This window comes from Peromyscus eremicus, chromosome 22 (genome assembly GCF_949786415.1).
Source record: "Peromyscus eremicus chromosome 22, PerEre_H2_v1, whole genome shotgun sequence".
Classification (NCBI taxonomy): Eukaryota; Metazoa; Chordata; class Mammalia; order Rodentia; family Cricetidae; genus Peromyscus; species Peromyscus eremicus.
Window position 1 is genome coordinate 40,501,137 of NC_081437.1, and position 17,039 is coordinate 40,518,175.

At 46.6% G+C, this 17,039-nt stretch overlaps 2 protein-coding genes and 1 long non-coding RNA gene across 13 annotated transcripts in view; 1 reads left to right on the forward strand and 2 right to left on the reverse strand.

The window, feature by feature from the left end:
* Dcdc2c (doublecortin domain containing 2C) overlaps positions 1–1,689 on the reverse strand; it is a 69,882-nt gene extending 68,193 nt beyond the window's left edge. For 2 of the 11 annotated variants that reach the window (XM_059248204.1, XM_059248203.1), the window contains exon 1: positions 1,161–1,579. In XM_059248204.1, coding sequence (XP_059104187.1) covers positions 1,161–1,447 — 287 coding nt within the window. In that variant the 5' untranslated portion in view covers positions 1,448–1,579. Of the gene's footprint in view, positions 1–1,160 lie in introns of all 11 variants that reach the window. The other 9 variants (XM_059248208.1, XM_059248207.1, XM_059248206.1 and 6 more) reach the window with 8 other exon arrangements.
* A 1,165-nt stretch (positions 1,690–2,854) lies between these two features.
* The window catches only part of Allc (allantoicase), a 35,265-nt gene continuing 21,080 nt past the window's right edge, over positions 2,855–17,039 (reverse strand). Inside the window, exons 7-13 of the mRNA XM_059248201.1 lie at positions 16,423–16,502; positions 15,559–15,691; positions 9,607–9,762; positions 9,154–9,227; positions 6,725–6,833; positions 4,224–4,348; positions 2,855–3,126 (exon numbers count right to left, since the gene is read on the reverse strand). Of these exons, the coding sequence (XP_059104184.1) occupies positions 2,923–3,126; positions 4,224–4,348; positions 6,725–6,833; positions 9,154–9,227; positions 9,607–9,762; positions 15,559–15,691; positions 16,423–16,502 (881 nt within the window). The 3' untranslated portion in view covers positions 2,855–2,922. The remainder of the gene's footprint in view (positions 3,127–4,223; positions 4,349–6,724; positions 6,834–9,153; positions 9,228–9,606; positions 9,763–15,558; positions 15,692–16,422; positions 16,503–17,039) is intronic.
* LOC131897342 (uncharacterized) overlaps positions 4,010–17,039 on the forward strand; it is a 33,448-nt gene continuing 20,418 nt past the window's right edge. The window contains exon 1 of the long non-coding RNA XR_009375658.1: positions 4,010–4,412. This is a non-coding gene — a long non-coding RNA (uncharacterized LOC131897342). The remainder of the gene's footprint in view (positions 4,413–17,039) is intronic.

The window sequence follows — 17,039 nt, forward strand, 5'->3', positions numbered from 1 at the left end:
GTGTCTGTGAAACCTCAGCAGGTTTCCTTCTTCTGGGGCTGGTGGTCACTGAGCAACTTCCTTGGCATTTCCAGAGGGAGAGGAAGATGTAAAGCGGCCCTGGGTGCAGGCACCTTGAAGAGAGGCATTTAGTTAACCCCCGCCCCCCGTGTGGTGCTGTAAGGTGGACACCACCTGGTTTACTAATGAGAATGTGAGCGCCGAGTGGATCTCCTTTGCCTGGATTCAGTTCCACTCAGAGGGGGTCCTTGCCCACTCCCTGGACCTTCACTGTCTCCCTCCCATCACCTGCCATGGCCTGTCACACCTTCTCCCCACCCCCAGGCCTTGATAGGTATGACAAGGCAGAACCAGGAAGGCTTGACTTAAGCAGCACATTCACAACTGTAACCCAGCAAGCTGCTCTGTGAAAACCTTTCAAGCCACAGGCCCCTGGTCGTCATCGGAGGGAAACCCCAGGACTGCTAATGACACAATTATAATCTTATTATCTGGTGACTAGTAACAGACTCTAAGGCCCGTGCACCTTAGTGATGCCGGTGCAGAAGTGTTTCATAGTTTTTTTTGTTTTGTTTTGTTTTAAGATTTATTTATTTATTATGTATACAGTGCTCTGCCTGCATATATGCCTGCAGGCCAGAAGAGGGCACCAGATCTCATTATAGATGGTTGTGAGCCACCATGTGGTTGCTGGGAATTGAACTCAGTACCTCTGGAAGAGCAGCCAGTGCTCTTAACCGCTGAGCCATCTCTCCAGCCCGTGTTTCATAGTTTTATTGAGCAGGCTGGAGCCCGATTTCACATGCCATTAAAGATGAAGAAAATGAAGCCTAATTGTTTCTCTGTTGTTGAACTCACCCGCAGATATGATGCATCTATGTAATAGCAATAAAAGTGCCAGAGCCATGCAAACTCATCTGTACCCCTTTGCTGCCACCCTTACTTGGATTCTCTGAACCCCACATTCTGTGTGTAACCTGTTGCTACCAGGGACAGCGGTTCCTGCTGCCAGATGCCCTGTATGAGGCCCTGGATGGTGTGTGCTGCTCCTGAGAGCTGGGTGAGGCCCCAAGTGAGGTGTGCTATGTTGCTGAGAGCTGGGTGGGGTGTGCTGCTGTAGAGAGGCCTGGGTGGGAAGTGATCTCAGAGGCTGCACTTACTCCAGTTTCTTGAAGCGCTCGCGGCCTGCAGCCACATACTTGCCACCGGCCTGCAACGCGTCCAGCTCTAGCACCTGGTGGCCGTGCGTGGGCGTGTAGAGCCTCCGCACGCCGAAGGGCACGTCCACCTGCTCCGTCAGCTGCTCCAGCAGAGCCTCGAAGTTGGCCACGCGGCGCCGCGAGAACACAAACTTGCGGCCCACGTAGAACTGGTCCCCGTTGCGGTACACCAAGATGGTCTTGGCCGGCGTGGTGTCCACCAGCGCATAGGGCCCGCGTGTGCCCATGGCCACTGCTCGCTCACGTCGGGACACGCAGAACCGTGCACGGGGCGGGGGACACCCAGCACACCCGCCGAGAACCCACGGGCTCCCTGGGGCTGCGGGCCACAGGCGGGACTGGGCTGCCAGGCCAGTGGGCCGTGAACCTGCAGCACACGCTGACGTCCTGGAGCGATTGTGACTGGGCTGGCAGCGGGGCGAGGAGCGACAGAGAGCCAGGCAGGCCAGGGGCGACTGACCAAGGACATGAAGGATGCAGAGAGGGTTCAGAACACAGACAGGCGAGGACAGAAAAAAAAAAAAAAGAGGGGGAGCAGCGGGAAGCTCAGAGAGGTCATAGGCATGAAACAGAGAAGCCCCTACAGGTGAGAACACAGACCTGGGAGGGGTATGACACAGAGAACCAGGTCTGGAAGAATGCAGGAAGAAGAGGAAGAGCCTGGTGAGGTGGTGCTTGCCTCTAATTCCAGTACTTGGGAGATAGAGGCAGGAAGGTCTCTGTAAGTTTGAGGCCAGCCTGGAGAGAGTAAGGGGAACAGATAGGGAGGGGTGAGGGAGAAGGGGAGAGGGAGGGGGGAGAGAGACGGGGGAGAGAGGGGAGAGAGAGAGAGAGGGAGAGGGAGGGGGAGAGGGAGAGAGGGGGAGAGAGGGGGAGAAAGAGAGAAAGAGGGAGGGGGAGAGGGAGGAGAAGGGAAGGGAAAGAGGGGGAGGGAGAGAGAGAGAGAGAGAGAGAGAGAGAGAGAGAGAGAGAGAGAGAGAGAGAGAGAGAGAGAGAGAGAGAGAATCTTCAGGCACCAGACAGGTAAAATGATGGGGCTCAGGGAAGAAGAGAAAGGGGTGGGGGGAAAGGCGGTTGCTGGGCCAGGAGCTCCCATCCAACCTCCCAGCATGCCACTGCCCTACACTCCAGAGCCATTTGACCACTAATGCTGGGGGTTGGTGGAAGCATGTCACCCTCCAAGCCTCTGTTTCTTCTGTCATCCCACATTTCTGTAGGACTCCAGGCTCAGCACCACACTATGTGAGGGACTGGCTGCCACAGCGACCACCAGCACTCCAAATGTGTGGCGTTTTGGGGTACACAACAGATTGGGGGGGAGGGCTTTGGTAAAGTCATCTCTATTCTGGATAAAGACAGGCCCCATTATCTCTTGAATAGATGATTCTAGAAATACTTTCCCAAAGGCCTTCACATGCCTGAGTAAGCTCTCAAAGCCGTAGGGTACGGATCACCTGTTGAATCTACGCACAAGCGGTGCAGAAAATTGATTACTTTTAACAATCACCATTTTGTAGTGTTTTTCCAAAAAAAAAAAAAAAAAAGTGCTTCTTCAGGAGGCAATCCGCCATTCCTAGCCATGGCCAGTTTTTAAGCTCCCAACTGGGTGGCAGCTGGAGACACAGACCTGTGGGTTGGGTGATCACTTTATTGAACCACCAGGTGTTTGGAACACTGAGGACAGTGGGTGGATGATGACAAATTAAAGATTTGCCCTGAAGCCCAGAGAGAACCTCAGCATGGGCTTCTCCCGGAGGGGCCGCAGCAAACAGATGGAACTGGGGTAGCCCTTGAGCCGAAGGCGGCTTATGCCCCCATCCGGGGTGATGGTAATTCTGGCATGAGTGATGACATCCTGGAGCTCCAGGGTCAGGCTGTCCAACAGGTGATTTTGATTGGGAGATAGCTGGGGGGAAAAAAAGGCAGATGCAAGGTCCTTGTAGGAGGATTGTGTATAACTCCCCCAGTGTGGTCAGTCGGGTCTGGCCTTAAGGGGCTTTAAGAAAAGTTTCTCAGTAATAATTTGATCTAACAGAAGTCTGCTAGTGGGGTAAGGCCACCCATATGACAATGGTGTGCATGTTCAAGTGTCATGGTATTTCTTCCTAAGTCGATGAATTAATCAAATGAAAGAGGAGGTCATCTGGTGTCTTCAGGGTGACATGGAGCCTCATCACACCCATGGTGACCACTTCCCTGGTCCAAGATACTCTAGCACATCTCAGGGTGTCCATCCCACAGATGGGCACAGTAGGACAACTTGTAGTGTGCTGGGCACCCTTCAGATATTTTAAATGTACTATGGGAACACATGCCTGTGTGTGCATTCTTAGCACATGATGGGTTTTGGTTTTGTTTTAACAAAATTTTGATTATTAGGCATGCAAAAGTCACAGAGTCCATCCTCCTCTGTGAAAACATAGGTGTGGCTTTCCATAGTACATTCACTTTACTGTTAAACTGAGCAAAGACTTCTAGGAAAGTTAATTTGAAGAGCTATAATCCTGGCTGCTCGGGAGGTAGAGGTGGGATGATTACAAATTCAAGGCTGGCCTGCAAAACTCATCAAGACCATGTCTTTAAAAGTAAAAAAAGAGACTAGGGGTGAGAGTGGTAGGGAGATATGTAGGGGTGGAGCTCAGTGGTAGGGAGGTGTGTAGGGGTGGAGCTCAGTGGCAGGGAGATGTGTAGGGGTGGAGCTCAGTGGTAGGGAGGTGTGTAGGGGTGGAGCTCAGTGGTAGGGAGGTGTGTAGGGGTGGAGCTCAGTGGTAGGGAGGTGTGTAGGGGTTGGGCTCAGTGGTAGGGAGGTGTGTAGGGGTGGAGCTCAGTGGTAGGGAGATGTGTAGGGGTGGAGCTCAGTGGTAGGGAGGTGTGTAGGGGTGGAGCTCAGTGGTAGGGAGGTGTGTAGGAGTGGAGCTCAGTGGTAGGGAGATGCATAGCGTACACAAGATCCCAGGTTTCTCCAGAGACTGAGAGTCAGTCCTCAAACTGCCCCCCACGAACCTTGGTGACCGGAAGCAGTGGCTTCCACTTATGGGCAGGAAGATCCCACTTTTGCCTGATCATGTCTTCCTCTTCCTGCGTGGTCAGGATGCACCCATCCACTTTGCAGCTGTCGGGAGAATTGCCTGTTGGAACAAACAGAGACCTGGGAACGGTTTCCTTCAGCCTAGCTCAGCTTCTAGGATACAGGTAATTTAATCAGATCGAAATCCAGAAACAGCTGGGAAGACAGCTCTGTGGTAGAATACTTGCCTAGCATGTATGAGGCCCTAGGTTCGTTTCCCAGCACCACAAAACAGTAACAAAAATCAAGAACATGTGTGTCCCTCTTCATGCAGGGGGGAGGGGCTTGGGCCTGCCTAAACTTGGTATGCCAGATTTTGTTGACTCCCCAAGGGAGCCCTTACCCTCTCTGAGGAGTAGATGGGGTGTAGGGTGGGGGGAAATGGGGGGAGTGGGAGAAGGGGAGGGAGGGGGAACTGTGGTTGGCATGTAAAATGAAAAAAATTAATAAAATAAATAAATATTAATTAATTAATTTTAAAAAATCAGGAACAAGCCAGAGTTCTTCCTAAGCAAAAAGTACAGTGTAGGAGAAAGGAAAGAATGGAACTGGACTGCCTTGTGGCATCCAGGATCGTGTGTGGTTCCTAGGAATGAGAATCAGGCAGCCATGTATTAGTTGGATGCATTCATACCTTGAAAGCTGGGTGTACTTGATAAGCATCACAGACTGCAAACTAAATTGCTTGCTTACTGCTACGTAGCACCTCTGAGGTCATGATGGAGCCGGGAACTGCTTGCCTTACACTGTCACTTCATAATGTGACAAAACAAAGAAGTCCTGGGGCTGAAGAGATGGCTCAGTAGTTAAGAGTGCTTTCACAACTGCGTCTATCTCCAGCTCCAGGGGATCTGACCCCCATGTAACCACCATGGTTCCCTGCAGTCACATCTACACATAAAAATAATAATAAATAACGCTTTCAAGTGAAGAAAAGCACGAAGAAGAGGAGTTATAATTGTAGGCTACTCTAATGGGTGCTGAGCCTTAGTCAAACAATCTGGGCCCCAGGATTGCTAGGTGGTCTCCAGATGAAAGACTACAGCCTTGAGCCTCTCTTCTCTTTGGGACTTCATAGAATCATCTCCAAGCGTCAGAGGCCCTAGGGGAAGGGTCACATGATCTTGTGGGGAGTCCTCCAAGATGGAGATTCAGAGCCCTGGCAGAAGCCCCTCACTGCCTACATGCCCCATTAGTGCTCATCTCCTGGGAAAGTGGCCTTGTATGTGGGTCATGTGTGAATGCAGGGAGAACATAAGCAGAACATCAGAGCTGCCGTGTCTGTCCATGACATGTGCACACGTTGATACCAGGGGTATGGTCATACTCCCTCCCTCCTGAGTCTCACCACAGTGTTCCCGAGAGATGACCAGGGTCCAGCAGCTTATTTTCATGACCTATTTGGAGCACCAGTGAACAGGATTCGTTGCTTGTTGACTTTGACTAAACTCCCTCATGAAAACAGTTTATCCCACACCTGTCATGAGGAGAACTGTGGACTAAAGATGCTATTAAATGTCAAGCATACACAAAAGAGCTGGCATATCACCTGCCCGTCGGGATAAGCTTGTCAGTCTCGATGATCAGAGAGAACAGAAATGCAATCTCTAATGAGGTCTTTCCACAGGACACCAACCTCTGACCCCCATGCAACTGCATACACACACACACACACACACACACACACACACACGTATACACACACACACACCATCGGCTAAATAAATAAACTGCAGTCTGCCAAAAGGGAGCCAAAACTATAAAAATTTTTGAAAACACTTTATACCCACTAAGGAACCTGACCCTCATTGTACTATCAAGCCTTCATATAATCAGTATTAAAAAATCATGATTTGGAAGTCATTCAAAAAACCAACCACCCAAAATATGAATATAAACTGCTGCCATCTGTTATAAAGACAGCTAGACAATCATGAGATGCCCAATCCAGTACTTTGATCATCTAACAGACACTCCCCTAGCCTCTTCGATTTTCTTAATACAGTGGGCAACATATATGAGGAAGCAAGTACAGACTAACCTGGCTGCTGTCCAGATTCTTTTTACTACTAGATCCCCTCTCTGCTTTTCTCACATGCTCTTTGCTCCTAAGGAAGCCTGCCTCACAGCAGCCTGGAATCTCACGTGTGTCGTGGGCCTGTCTCTTTAAGCCACTGGCTCACAGCCTGGAGAGTCAAGACAAGCTCTGTCCTAGAGCTAAAACCCTTCTTCCTTTCATGGCTTTCAACAAGATGACCTTCAGAGCCACCCAGCCAACTAGGGCTTCTCAAGAGACACTCGATGGCAGAATTAGAGTGAACCTCCTTAAAGCTGCATGGCTGAATAGGAAGGCCAACGCCTCAGCTGACTCCCACTGCACCTGTTACCTGCTCGGTGGACACACCGGCTCTAAGGTTCAGCCTGCCTTGAGGCTTACCTTGAAAGTACTTCGTATCGATTTCAATTTGGGTGATGACTCCAGGATGTGCCAATCGGAACACCGCCCACTCACAACCCGGGACCTGGAGAAGGCCGTTCTCATCATTCTGGAATTAAAAAGAAACAATGAGTCATAAGCCAACTTGGACTCAAGGAAGCCAACCTAAACACCAGCAGGAGGAGTTGACAATTGGTCCCATGCTTACTACAAACAAGCCAAGTTTGGTGGCTTGATACACGTCTGTAATCTCATCACTTGGGTGAGAGAAGTCAGAGGTTCGAGGCCAGCCTGGCTACCTGGGACCCAGTCAACACACACACAAACACACACACACACACACACACACACACACACACGCACGCACGCACGCACGCACGCGATGCAATTTCTATGCTGGTAATAAGTTCATGAAGAGTGCTCCAGACACAAAGATGCTGACCTACTTCAGCTCGTGGGTCCTCCAAACTGTTTGACCTTCCAAAGCAAGTACTCTCCTAGTTATCATCCTTTCTGATGATGATTGGCCTCCAAACCTTGCTTCTCTGGAAGGAAGGGTCTATTTATATCTGGAAGGCCTTGATGGCAGGAAGTCAGACCCCAGAGAGAGGAGCAGCTGTAAGTTTTCAATGGCAAAACAAATGTGGTTTTGGTTTGATTTGGTTGAGGTTTAATTAAACTGTTGACTTGGTTCTAACATCCTCTGTGGGTCACAGGCTCACCTAGACCATCTCACTCAGGGGAACATGGACCTTAAAAGTTATTAAACCAGTGTTTCCTCCAGGCTTTCCAACCAAATTCATTCTTTTGCACCATTAACCTATAGATTCTGGGGGCCCAGCAAGATGGTTTAGCAGATACAGACACTTGCTACCAGGCCTGAGTTCAGTCCCCCAGATCTTCATGGTGGAGGTAGCAAGCCAATGCTGACAATTAGTTAATGACTTAATTAATTAAAATGAGAAAATAAACTTCAGATTCTTTTCTTTCTTTAGCAAATAAATGGAACAGTTAAAAAGATTTGACAAGAGCAGCCAACAAGGCATGTTTAGTCTTCTGGTAAAATTTAGTGTACTGCTGCACTAGGTAGAATTGTGGAAATACAGCAGAAAATTTGAAAAAATGTAAAAAATAGTAACAGAAACTTGGACTATGGATTACAGGGGTTTGTTGGGTTTGGTTTGTTTTGCTTTGGGATGTTCTGTCTGCTTGTGTTTCGAAACACATGGTCTTATGTAGCCCAGAACGGCCCTATTGTTGTGGTATATTATTTTAACTAGGCAAAGATGTGTTACATTTGTTTATGCTGCAGAATATTACTTTGACCATGTAAAAGTGTGTTACTTTTGTTTATGCTGCATTTGTTTAATGATGTAAGGATGTGTGTTTAATTATGTAAAGATATGCTGCATTTGTTTCACCTTGCCTGCCTAAGGCACCTGATTGATCTAATAAAGAGCTGAATGACCAATAGCTAGGCTGGAGAAATGATAAGCAGAGCTAGTGGGCAGAGAGAATAAAAAGGAGGAGAAATCTAGGCTTGAGAGAGAAGGAGGAGAAGGAGAAGAGAACGAGGGAGATGCTCCAGGGCTAGAAGCCAGGCAGACACCAGACAGACAGACATAGAGACTTCAGGAAAGTAAGAAAAGGTAAAAAGTCCTGAGGCAAAAGGTAGATAAAGAGAAATAGATTAATTTAAGTTAAAAGAGCTAACCAGAAATATGCCTAAGCTAAGCCGAGCATTCAAAATTAATAATATGTCTCTGTCATAATTTGGGAGCTGGTTGATGGCCTAAAAGAAAAAGCCTGGTACACCCTGTGGCTTCCCTGGTTCAATTTCTGTTGCTATAACACTCTGACAGAGAGCGGTACAGGGGAAGAAGACAGAGTTTAGTGGGCTGACAATTCCAAGTCACCATCCAGCGTCTCGGGAAGTCAAGGCAGGAACTCCATCAGGTAGTCACATCACATCCATCCACAGTCAAAAGCAGAGAGAAACGAGTGTAGCCATGCTGCCCGCTTGTCTAGTGTTCTCACCTTCTCTACTCTTACAGGACCCAGGGACCCACACCAGGGAATGGTGCTACCCACATGATCTAGGTCTTCCTACACCAATTAACAATCAAGACAATCCCCCCAATGACATGCCCACTGGCCGATCTGGTCTAGATCATTCCTAAGACTCTCTTCCCAAGTGACTCTAGGTTGTATCAAGTTGACAGTTAAAATTAATGGCAAAAGTAACTAAGGATGGCTTTGAACTCCTGATCCTCCTGCCTCTACCTCCCCAGTGCTGGGATTACAGGCATGCACATCATACCCTAATGAAGGCTCCCTAATGAAGTGCAGTTTTCCTTGATGTAAAGTGAAAGAAGTGTTTTTAAACCTTTTCTAGAAAACCTCAGAACGACAGTTGTTGCTGATCTTACTTCTAACACAGGGGGTCTGTCCAGCCTCCTCGCAGTTTCCCAGCCGTCTGCCATGGACCTGGGCTTGCCAACACCTACAGGAAATAGCTGGGGTTAATGGAGGGACCTTTGATTTAATTTGAATGTGGGAATGGATTTGCTGTCATTAAATTTCACATCCTATAACCCCAAATATCGCTACATAAATTCATTTCAATGGAGTTGATATTTCAGTGAATTCACAGCCATGGGGTTGACTGGTTTTGTTTTTGTTATTTATAGCAGCTACTTAGGCCAAAATTAAGAAGGACCATGACTCTTACTGACCCATTCCACATCACAAAGGCATCTAGTGACCCCCGTTCTCCGAGAGAGTCCCCACCCCCACCCCGGGCATCACTCTGGCCATGCCCAGCTTGCAATGCCAGCGCCCATACTTGGACATGAAGGCTGGCTCCTGGGATGTCCTCTCACCTATCATATTATTTGGATGACCAAAGTGCGCATTACTAAATCCTACACAGACTCCCCCAAAAGCAATGGCCACAAGGTCTACAGGATCCTTGGCACCCGATGAAGTCCAGTCCCTCTGTCCAGTACCGTACACTCGGAGGCGTGCGATGCCACCATCTGAGAAGGGAAGGTGTCTGTGTTAGCTGGGAGAAGCTGGTTTCTGGGGTATCGTGTTCCCTGGGGCCTGCCGGCCTTGGCCCACCTCCTTTCCTACTAGTTTTACAACACAGTAAGCCCTCTTCTGCCCGGGCCCCTGCAGTAGACACTGCTCTGCACCTGAGCGACTTCTCAGGCCGCCAACACTACTTATCATTCTTGGCCCTCGAGCGCCAGGGTTCCAAAAATGTCTTCACTCATCTTGCGCACACGTCTCCTTCCCATCCACTAGGCCCCTGTCTGACTCACCAGCAAATGTTATCACGTCTCCCTTCTCCTTTACTCCATTGCTGTAGTCATAGCCTGAAGCTACCTTTTTTGTTTTGTTTGCACGTTTTAAGTCTCTGCTAATATTGATGCCACAGACACAGAGTATAAAATCCCTGGAGGGCAGACCAGTTACAGAGTGTGTCACATCCATGAAGTTCCCAGTATGTGGTAGAACACCAGCTTCCTTATTAAACTGTTCCAGTAAAATCAAAATCAACTGGACGTTTGTCACATAGTATGTTTGGGGGCAGGAGAGGTGGTTTGGCAGTTGAGAGCACTTGATGTTCTCGCAGGGGACAGGAGTTCAGTTCCCAGCATTCACACTGAGTGACTCACATCCACCTACCTGTATCTCCAGCTCCAGAGGATCCAACGCCCTCTTCTGGCCTCTGTGGGTACTTGCACACATGTATACAAACACACACACACACACACACACACACACACACACACACACACACACAAAGAAAACTCTTTTTTTTTAAATATTTGGCATCAGAAGCCAGCACCGCAGATTCCAACACCAACTCACACCACACTGCTCTGCAGTGCATCCGAGACACAAGGTGATGATCCTCTGAAAACCTGCTTGCTGCCAAGAAGCGCGGCCTGACATAAGACAAGCATGGAAGCAAACGGCCGCCTGGATCCACTCACAGCCCCTGAGCATCACAAACGAGCCTGCTCCTTCGTCTGGATGTGGCTTTCTGGAGAGCAGCAGCCAAGCAGTTTTTGCAAAGAAGTTCCTATCATGTAACTAAATGCTGAATCTGAGCCCCACATATTTTGACATTGGAAAAGAACTGGTGCCCGATGTAGAGCCACAGGCCTTTAATTCCAGTCCTCAGGAGACTGAGGCAGGTGGATTTCTGAGTTTGAGGCCCCAGGATAGCCAGGGTTACAGAGAAACACTCTCAAAATCCTCCCCCGCCAAAAAAAGAAAAAAAGGTGAAATTGAGTATTCTGAAAATATTCTGATAATGAGTGAATATCTTTGTTTCCAACCTATTAAACCAGACTTTGAGGTCATGAAATCTTAAAAAAGCAAGAGGGGCTAACCCAGCAAGAGGAAGAGCAAGATGGCGACTCTGCTGCTCTGGCACCCAGATGTGGTGCTTCACTTCAGCATTAAGATATCTACCTCTCAGTTTTATCCTTCAAAAGTAAGGTTTCTCTTTATAGAGTTAATATCCAGCCACACTGTGATGGTATTTTACTTGTACTGAAATGTGATTTTAATTGTATGTTAATAAATAAAGTTGCCTGGGGGTCAGAGTTTTAGAGCCATAGCAAGTGCGTGGCGGTGGTGGCGCACGCCTTTAAGGACCTGGAGGGCGGTACATACAGGCAGTGGGCCGATGGCTTCTGATGTGCAATGGAACAGCAGCTGAAACAGTTATTCTTGAAGAGTAACTAAGCTCACGCCTCTCAATAGTAAACTGGCATTTGATAGAGGGATGTGGAGAAGAACGGGATGCTGAGATGAAGCCATATGTACACAGCCAAGAAGAATGGACAGCTGAATTAAAAAACCATCAACAATTTCCAGAATTTAAAATCCTGAATCATGACATGACACTAGTGGAATTCAGGTGTTTCTGGTGCATGGACTGCTCTCACCCAATGTGTGGTTGAACTGTTGACCTTGTGTACATCCTACTTCACAAATGAGTCTGTCAGATACGCTAAGCCTATAGACTGAAGATGATACCCCAACACTGTGGAGAAACCTCAGGTGACTGTCCAGGCAGCTGGCTGTTTCTGTCAACTCACAAATTTTTTGGAAGTTGCTTGCATGCACTTTCTGTTTTTATTTTTGTTAGCTAATATTATTTCCTTCTTGGGTCTCTGAGGGAGTTGAAGATTAGTTAGTTATAGTTGAAGGTTAGTTAGTTATAGTTGAAGATTAATTAGGATAGAAAATGAATTAGATACATTTTGGACTTAACAAAATAGGATAATGAAATTATTATCTCTGAATTTGTCAAACACAAATGGACTAGACATTGTTTAGACATTTATTATTTGTATATATTGTATATAGTTATTGTACTTTTGTATATAGTTTTTCTTTTGTTAGTTATAACCTTTTTCTTTTTTTTCCTTTTTATTAAAATAGAAAAGGGGAAATGTGGTGATATTTTACTTGTACTGAAATTGATTTTAATTGTATGTTAATAAATAAAGTTGCCTGGGGGTCAGAGTTTTAGAGCCATAGCAAGTGCGTAGCGGTGGTGGCACACGCCTTTAAGGACCTGGAGGGCGGTACATACAGGCAGTGACAAGGCAGTCACGTGTTTAGGTTTACAACCAATGAGAAGGGAGAACAGCTAGACTATAAAAAGGCATACACACAGGAAGTAGGCCCCTTTTTCGAAGAGCTCTTTTGGCTGAAGCAGGATCGCTGAAGCAGGAAGGGTAAGGCTCTTAGTTCTGACCTCTTGGCTTTCTTCTCTAAATCGGCTCTGTGTTTCTTATTTAATAAGACGGTTGGTTACATCTACACCACACCTTGGAAATAATGAAGCATCTCAAAACTGCCTCTTCTTCCACTGTGACTCAGTGACAGTGTCCTGGTATGTTACTATTCCTGTCCCTTTCAAAACTGTATCTCAGGTAGAACTGTCACCAAACAGTAGGGATTGGGTGAACAGGCAGGAGAAATCTCACAGGCAACGTCCACCCCTCACCTCCCACTGGGCAGTAGACAATGGCCAACCCTCTGGATCCAAGCCAGCAAGGCAGGGGTTGCCCTGTGAAATGTCTGAGACATTCCTTCAGCTCTTAAATGTCATGTAAGTTAGATTGAACACATGAAGTTGCTGTTTTGGCATGCCAAAAATAGAAATTTCCTGGGACTGGCAGAATAGCTCAGCAGGTGAAGGTGATTGCTGCCAAGCATAAGAGAGGACCTGAATTCAATCCCTAGAGCCCACGTGATGGAGAGAAGCAATTCAAGTTGTTTTCTGACCACCACACTCATGTCAGACACCATGCACAGGCATATACACAATCGTAGTTTTTTAATTATTTTTTTAAGCATCATTCTGTCAGAGTCATCATACCTGACCTCAAATTATGCTACAGAGCCACAGTAACAAAAACTGTGGCATTGGCACAAAAACAAATGTGCAGGCCAGTGGAATAGAAGGCCTGGAAGTAGATTCAGTTGCAACCACTTGATTTTGACAAAAATTTCAAAAGCAAGCAATGCTAAAAAAATAAATAAATAACATACATCCTCTTTAAGAAATGGAGCTGGAAACCCTAGATATCCACGTGTAGAAAAATGAAATTATCTCCATATCTCTCACCTTGCACAAAAATCAGTTCTAAATGGATCAAAGACATCAGGGTAAGACCTGAAACTATTAGAGGAGGGTATTTCATGAAATGTGCATAGGCATAGAATTCTGAAAAGAGCTCCATTAACACAAGAAATAACCTCTAGAACTGACCAATGGAATCACATTTTTAAAAGCTTCTGCATAATCAGAAAGAAGATACAGTCTACAGATAGGAGGGAAGGTCAACCATACATCAGACTGGGGATCAATGTCTAGAATATGCAAGGAAAATATGGATGAATAAAACCAAACTATCCGGTCAGAAAATGGGCTGAACTGAAGAGATGACTCTCAATATCTGAAGTGTTCATCATCCTCAGCTATCAGAGGAATGCAGATTAAGACGCCTTTGAGATCCCAGCTTATCCCCATTTAGATTGTCTCTCATCAAGAAAACAAATGATTGACAGAGACAGTTTTCCAAAGAAAATATACCCATGGCCAATACACATGCAAAAAGTTACCATCGTTGGTGTCCAAGGAAATGCAAATCAAAACAGCAAAACAGCACTTCACATCCACCAGGTGACTACGACAAATAAGATGCCTGGCACTGGAGGGAACTGAAGAAGTCAAAAGCCTCGTGCATGGCTCCCATTTGAGAAATGTCTAGAATTTTTCAAATCCTCAAGCACAGAGTTACCATATGGCCCAAAATGTCAATCTTAAGTATATACTAAAGACAGATGGAAACATCACACACACACACACACACACACACACACACACACACACACACATACACATTTGAGATGGAGAAATGATTCAGTGGCTAAGAGGACTGGCTGCTCTTCCAGAGGACATGGGTTCGATTCCCAGCACCCACATAGTGACCCACACCCATCTGTAACTCCAGTTCCAGAGGATCTGATGCCTTTGTCTGGCCTCCCTAGGCACACAAGACATACAAGTAGGCAAAACACTCACATACACAAATTATTTTAAAATTATTTCATAAGTGAACATTAACAACATTATTCATTATATCCAGCAGGTAGAAACAAATGTCTACCAACTAATAAACAGATATATAAATGTGCTCTAACCATAAAATAGAACGTCATTTGGCACGAGAGGAATAAAGCACCCCTGCCTGGTACAACCAAGAGGACTCTTGAAAGCATCATGCTAAGTAAAAGAAGCCAGAGGAACAGATGACCAGTAAAACATGATTCTGTTCCTTTGGGGTGTAAAATAGTCAAATCTCTGAACACCAAGTGTATATTGATGGATAGGGTTAGGAAAGGTGAGGGGCAATTGCTGGAGAAACGGAACCCAGAGCCTTGTGTGCGCTAGCCAAGTATTCTGCCACTGGGCTACAGGTGCAGACTCAAGAATTGCATTTCTTTCAGAGCTAATAAAATGTCCCAGCTTTACCTATGCTGCCTGTATCTGTGTTTATACTTCAACTGTAGACTTCAAATGGGTGAATCCTATGTTATTGTGACATATTGCTCTAAAGCTCCCACTTAAGAAAAAATAAAATAGGGACTGGGGAGATGGATTAGTGTTTACAAGCACTTGCTGCTCTTCCAGAGGACCAGAGTTCAGTTCCCAGCACTCACAACTGCCTGGAACTCCAGCTCCAAAGGATCTGATTCTGAACTCTTCAGGCACCTGTACTCATACACATACGTGCATACAGAGATACACACACATGCACATAAGTAAAAAATTAAAATAGAATAATGTGTGTATACTACCTCAACTTTTAACATACTTGTGAAATGAAAGTCAGGGGACATGGAATTCCAGCACAGCTCAGTCCCAGCACACCTTAACTTGACATCTTTTTGTTTGTTTGTTTTTTGACACAGAGTTTCTCTGTGTAGCTCTGGCTGTTCTGGATCTCACACTGTAGACCAGGCTGGCCTTGATCTCACAGAGATCTACCTGTCTCTGCCTCCCGAGTGCTGGGATTAAAGGCATGCGCCACCACCGCCTGACTAAACTGATCCATTTTCATTAACTAACCATTGGTGAGTAGAGTGTCAGTTTCTTGATACACAAGACAAATCACAATCCTAAAATATACCAAGTTCAAATTACCAGGAAAAGATGGCTTATTTTTATATTTCACAAACATGACAACACAAGATAAAAAGGCCGCACACCCGTCAAAGATCCCTGTCACACGTACCTGGGAAGATGTTGAGTCTTACATGAGTCCATCTCTGCTGGGAATTGACCAAAAAATAGTTGTGGCTGGAGTCAGGGTCCCCTGGCTTAAGCTCTGACATGGGAACCAGGTACTCCCAGGAGTCCGATTTTAGCTAATAATAAATACAGAAACATCAGCACTGGATCTTGAGAGCAAGGCACTCTTATCCTATGCAAGGATCAGGAGAGGAGATTATGATAGTTGCTGAATGACACATGTTAATAATCATAAACTCTGGGTTGGAGATCTTTTTCCCCACACTGATAACAATTAGGTGATAGTGACAGGAGCTTGTAAATGTACAAGCTTTCAGATGCCTTCTTCTTGATTCTTAAAAGAAATCAGAGCAGCGATGTGGGCATTCAGCTAAGACCCAGGACTCTGAGGCTGAGGAGATGGCAGGCTGAGCCGGTCTCAGAAAGCTGGCTCATTCGCTGTTCCCCGTTCGCCACAGATCAACACGTTTGTAACCGCACAAATTAATTACTGGACAAACTTAACACAATCAGAAGGTGCCCAGCACAAACCCCATTTGTTTATCTTACTAAGTTCACCAAAAGTTACTTGGTCAGATCACTACGCGAGGTAAATGTGGAGGGTTCCCCAGCAGGGTCAGCAGCAATATACAGCCACAGGCAGTGCCCGCTGACCCTTCATGGTGTGAACAGCCAGGCCATTCTCCCACACAGAGGGGAATGAACACGGAGGGAACCCCTGCGCTGTCACACCGTGTAAGTACAAGAGGCCCTGGATGCCTGGCGGTACATCCCAGACAATTGCCTCATACAGCCAGGCCTGCAACAGTCTGTTCGCAACCCCGGGCACACAGAACCAGCGTCTTACCTCGCTAATGACTCCAAACTCCTCAGGTGTCGCTGCAGCTCCTGTCTTGACTCCTCTTGGTGGGATGTCTGGCACTTTTTCTGAAATCAAAACAACCACACAGCATCAGGGTTGAGAAGCAAAGAGGACACACTCTCTCAGGAGGTTATGTGGCGATTTTCATCTGCCCAAAGGCCCTAAAGACATCCTTGCTTTGGACACAGAATCACCGGTTAGAGGCTAGCAGGCTGACTGGAGTGTTCTTCACTGTTCAATTTGCTAACTCATTTCAGAGGACAGTGGAATACACTGGTGCCACACTGGCTCATCATTTCAACTTAGGTCAAATTCCATAGATCGATAACTTCTTTGAGTTCAGAATATGGCAAAGTTAGTCCCAGAAGATGCCTTCCCCTGGCATCTGCCTCAGACTCAGCATCCACAGACAGTCAAAGCAGACCTCACATGAGTCCCATCTCTCAGACCATCATTAACTTCCCAGGAGGCTGGTCACCTAAGGATAGTAGGGCCTGCTCACCTGTGCGGAGCCTGATGTGGTACGGTGCACACAGTATTTTTTTAGTATCAATGTATCCAGTAACACAGTTTATCCTCCGTAAAAATGTGTGTGCACACAT